The 5,519-nt window shown below is 44.4% G+C and overlaps 1 protein-coding gene across 1 annotated transcript in view; it reads right to left on the bottom strand.

Annotated features, from left to right (window-relative positions):
- Positions 1–2,212: 2,212 nt before the first annotated feature.
- Positions 2,213–5,519, bottom strand: part of T265_10251 (hypothetical protein) — a gene marked incomplete at both ends in the record, with an annotated part of 14,253 nt that continues 10,946 nt past the window's right edge. Inside the window, one exon of the mRNA XM_009176568.1 lies at positions 2,213–2,329. Coding sequence (XP_009174832.1) covers positions 2,213–2,329 — 117 coding nt within the window. The remainder of the gene's footprint in view (positions 2,330–5,519) is intronic.

Below are 5,519 nucleotides of genomic sequence, written 5' to 3'. Positions count from 1 at the left end.
AGTTGGCCCAACCTCAACTCCTCGTTGGACAGCCTTAGCGGATTTTATTTTCCAGGAAGTAAGGCCATCTTTTCCTGTTTCCTGGAGCCGATGGTCATACTCACTCTCCTCTCCAGTACATTCAGTGCAACCCCAATCACCTGCAAAGTTCTAAGCCGGTAGGTGCACTCCATACCACTCCACATTATAATTCTACCCATTAATCCCCGGCTGGTTATCGTGACATTTATCATACTGGCTTGCTTTTTCGTACTCCTTGTTGCCTTATCAAAGACCCAACAGTGTTTTATTTCCCAACCATCAAGATCCATAAAACGCGAGAATACATATTTGTAGCCTGTCAGTCAGATTGATTTCTTCATTCTCCTTTCAGCTGACTGCGATGCCGGAGTGGTTATCATTCGTGTCTACCCCAGCTTTCGTGAGACGTTTGAACAAGTCCCTCAAGGCACCTCTCTAATAAATTACAGTATCCAGATAGCGGTGGTCAAATCATGCGTTGGTTCATTTTCTATCCCACAGGGAGAATCCAGGTCATCACATTTGATGAATACTCCTCATCATGACCTCCCATTACCGGCACAGTTTTTCAGTGCATTATTTGGACCCTAATCCTGCTGCGCATCAACCACGTCACTGACGCGAGCAGGTATGGCTCGCTCACTGCCACTTAAGATAGTAAGATAAAATAATCATTCAAACTGAGTGATTGAGCCTATACCTTATCTAACATTTGGTCTGACCCAAACTCCACATTCAGCTGATTCCTTAACCCGATCTAATGGTCCTCGAAAATTCTGGGTCCGCTACCATCAACTCTTTCTTTATTGAACCCCGCACATGCTGGAGGGTCACGCCTCACTCGTCCCAAAGTGAGAGGCCTGGGTTTCACATGCTACTGTATTTTCACATTTTCCATCCTTAAGCAGCATCCATTACCCGAGAGATTTGTGCCCTCGTTTGTCGCTCTGTCCAGATCAAACCATATTTGTGGGCACGTACAGATATATACATATATAAATGATCCCAAATGCTCCAATAACTGTATATAAGACCAGTGAAACAGGCTCTTTCACCATGCACCACTTGTTAATTTAAGCTGATAGAAGTGCTTCGGGGACCGATGAATATTACTCTTACACTTACTAGATTATAGTACTGTCCGGCTGGCGTAATAAATTCAAGAAAAAACTAGCCCATTATCCCGGGTATCGACTCGTGTAAGTCCTTCTAAATTTGATTTCCCTAACTAAACTGCCGCCCTTCATGCTTATACCGGTTTGATCCTGCCCGCTTGTACTTCAGTCTCACATATAAGCAAAATGAACCGCTGCTTCACAGCTGGTCTAATTAGTACAAATCCGTTGTTGATTTACTCACATGTGAAACCGCTGCCTTACTTAATACACAACTACCTCTTTGAATCTTGCTCCACGCACATTTATGTGTAGCGACGATACTGTTAGTAGCCAGGCATAAGACCCCGTTATCATATCCTACCATTACCTTAAGCCACTGTAGTATGCTCAATGCCCGCTCAATCTGAATGCGTTGTGTAACTGGACTGTTCTTCACTCCCAAACACCTTATACCTCGTATTTGCTAAGTTTACACCCTGGACTACTCTGATAGCTCTGTCCAACGACTGGTACTCTGTTTAGCCTAGCTTTAGCTAACAAAAATCAGGCCGGAGTCGGCGGTTCTTCAGTAAGCCAATATGTAGATATGGTCCATCTATTGGTATGCTCCAAAGCCCATCAAACGCTCACGTAAAGCATTGCGGTACGCCCTTGTTTGAAGTGCTAATTCACAACAATGCTCGGTCGCCATTTAGCCATCGTGCACTCGCTCTAAATGTCAATATTCCAATCCTATTATCCCACTGGAAATCGACGTTTTCACTTGCCTCCTGCACGGCCTTCCTTTACCAGCGTCTGTTCGCTATTTATCTATCCGAATTGAATTGACTGTCTTGCACGCCCGGCTTTCCTCCTGACCGGAAAAAAGATCTGGTAGCTGTAGTATTTGATTATTGCACAAACTGCATTTATGACTGCTTATTGATTTTTCTTCTTGCAGATCTGGTAGCGTGCGCGAGGGAATAAAACCAGGTGTGGTGATCGGGTACACCCTGCAGAAAATGTTTCCCCACTATTTTGCACCGAGGTGAGTTTGTGTACCCGCCAACCCTCCAGTTGAGTAAGTGCTTCACCTATCGCCGATGGTTCTGAGTATGGCCCTTAATCCAGGAAATCATAAAGACAGCGCAGTGTTTTCTGTTTGTTGCCGCTGGGATGGACTCTTTCCTTGTGTCAGTTAACTGGCTAAGCTGTAAAAAAGCGATAAAAAAGAAAACTGGTCTTTCGTCTTTTTGGTAAAATAAAAATCGTTAAAAAACGAACGGGATAGCCTGAAAACTCTGTGACGCCCATGACATACATCAACGTATGGAGCTCTAACTGCTTCCGTCTTAATTCAAGTTGCACCACACGGAAGCTAACTCAGTCGGTCAAACAAAACACACGCACGCACCTTGTATTTCCGGGAGTGGACATACACAACGAGAAATATGTGTACGGAGGATCCTAACCCTCCGTTACCACTAGGCGAGACTGATGCACAGAAGCTTTTAATTCGCCATGCACCACTTGTTAATTTGAAGCTGATAGGAGTGCTTCTCGGAATCGTGGCTATTGCTCTTACACTTAATTTTCCCTCTTACGTTATGATACTTCCCAACTCAAGCAATAAATGCTGGATAACGTAATACGTCATCTCGGAAACTCACCCCACCAGTCCTTATATCTTTGACTTCCCTGACCACACTATTTCTGTGTGAGGTAATACTGATTTATACTAGATCTCCTGTATTTTAATATCATGTCAGCAAACTCAAACCAGGCTTGGTACCTTGTCTACTAAATACAAGTCCATCCCTATCCTATCTCATATAATCACTGGTTGTCACCACCCTAACAGCGGTAGAAGTCGTCCTACTATATATATATTAATGCTTTTTATCCATCTGGTGTCTTCTGAAACTCTCCAAGCTTCGCTAATCTCATCCTATTCCCTCATCTTCCCAATCTTTGAACTTCGGCACTATCAGATATAAACGACTGGTTGGCCGTTATCCACTCTACCCGACCTGTGATCTACATCTACAGGGATCACCAACCGGACCGAAAAAAGAAAAAGCCTGCGATCTTATATCGGATTTGTTGAACTTCTGCAGACTTCCTTGGCTAACCTGAAAGAATTCCGCTGCTTAAAGAATTTCAAATTCCAGCCCGGTGAGCTCAAGTGTGACACCCGTTATGGAGTTGTCCGGAAACCGGAGTATCTCAGGCTGGTGATGGTAGGGCACAGCTATACCCAGTTTGATAAAAAAAAACCTGCATTTATTCCCTTCAAACTCATGACCGTATCCTATCCTTCACTCGTTCTATTAACTGCAAATACGAATTAGCTGCTCACTTGGCCCCAGCTGCCTCCATGATATGTTCTTCCAAACTGCTGAACCCGCCGCTCAAATTTAACCATTTCGATTGACATTCAGTGTGTGCTCCTCAAAAAAACAATCATTTTCTTTACATTTCGCGTTCTTGCTCGTGTGTTGCCATCGTCTAACTCTTCCAAGGAACCATTCTGCTCGACTTCACAACAGCGACACTAGTAATTCTCCGCAGTTTCACTCTACACCATGACCCTGACATTCCCATCATCATTTATCCGCATTGCTAACCCCTCCAGTTCATTATTCCCATTTACGCCTTTTGCGACCCTGGCCATAAGGCCAACTGTTCAAGGCCACTAGTACCCAGCGGTGGATTTGGGCTTTAGTTATTATTGGTTAACTGAATTACGAACACACAGCTGCGTCACCAGATCAGTCGTTCTGGTTCCTGATTTTCTTCAAATTGCAGTTTTTTCTAATGTGTCGGGCAGGATGCCTCCCTTTTTGCCCTACTTCGTTTTGTTTTCGCCAAATACAAATTATGGGTTAGATAATGCCCGATGCTTACGACATCACTTCTTTTCCGCGCAATCTCTTGCACCCACGACTCCCACTAGTTATGCTTTTATTCTAACTGTGACAGCATGGTCATGCCCAAACTGTGTGCCACCCACCAGTTTGAGCTAGAGATTACTATTATTTATGTTTGGGAAGTTTGTAAAACTCACTATACAAATTAGCCCTGAATTTGTTTTAAAACATTCGCAGTAACATCGGTCTTTCAAGAAGAACATCCGGGGACCCGATCCTAAGTCGTTTCTGTCGTGTTGAGCAGTTTCAAATGGAAGTCGCACCTCGTCACTTGGATTGCGTTCCTTATGGCTGAGAGGTTCTGATTTATTTTTAGGTCATATGCAAGATAACTAGTCCTTCTGTTGATATAAAATTAAATCGATACCTTATTAAATTGCCATTCCACGCATTCGCGCATTCGCACAGAGTCGTGGTGCGCCTCTGCTCGACATTGTGGCTTGCCCTAAACATCGGCAGTCGGTTAGCTGCAGTGCGCTTACTCCAAAAGTCTCCATCCAATTCCTGCTAATCGCTCGGGAACCGAGAATCCATTCAGAGTCTCTTTGACGTTAATCTAGGTCGCCCCTTGTTGTTGATTCCTTGTTTCAGATCGGTCTACGTTTTCCCTCGACAGGATACGATATCAAAGAGGCGCAGAATTTCGTTCAACCGTAGACAGAGCTGGTTGGCATACTGCGGATCAGGTAGCAGGCAATAGAGCTAAGGCGCGTGGGTTGGTCGTTGTTTCTTATCAACAGGTTCACCCTGGTTTATTAGGCCACGTAGCACCTAATAACTCGCCATCCCTCCGGTACCACGAACAATTTCTCTTTTGCCCATTGCCATGTGTCTAGGCTTTGATTCGGAGAATGCGTAAAAGAACACTGCCTGTAGGCAGTGCTTTTGGCATGCCTTTTTTAAAGTGAAACCAATAATGTCTTGGCGAAGCCAAATAAGGCAGAAAGGGTGTTTCTTTATCACACAAAAATTCCATCACGCACACCTCTACTTGGAACAAATTGTAGTGCCCCTGACAAAGCAGGCGAAGAAATGCCTGAAGACCGTAACATTGGTTTTTGGCCTATTCGATAATTTGGGTAAATTGATTACAAAATTTCATTTTCAATCTAGATTATACCTGTCAGTTTCGGGTGTGGTGGCGTAGCGACCCATCGGGCATCCTAACAAAGTACTGAAGATGTTGCCGCGACAAATGAGGAGACGTTTGCGATGAAACACCTCAGGTTAGCGGAAAAGCCACCGGCCATCTAAGCTACCCGAGCTACCAGCGTTATACTTGACAGCAAACGCAAAATAGTTGTCGCAACCCGTAATCTGCTGCGACCATTTGCACCGCTGGAAGAAGTCAAACGGCGTAACTATTTGTCACTTCTAGTTACATATTCCATCCCCGCCTACGTGTGACCGGACAAATATGGGTTTAAAAAGGACGTGGTTTAGGAAGCCGTGGGCTAGACGCACGCCGAAA

The sequence above is a fragment of the Opisthorchis viverrini genome, assembly GCF_000715545.1.
Source record: "Opisthorchis viverrini unplaced genomic scaffold opera_v5_348, whole genome shotgun sequence".
NCBI classification, from domain to species: domain Eukaryota; kingdom Metazoa; phylum Platyhelminthes; class Trematoda; order Opisthorchiida; family Opisthorchiidae; genus Opisthorchis; species Opisthorchis viverrini.
Note: the sequence above shows the minus strand (reverse complement) of the source record. Positions and strands in the feature narration are given on the sequence as shown.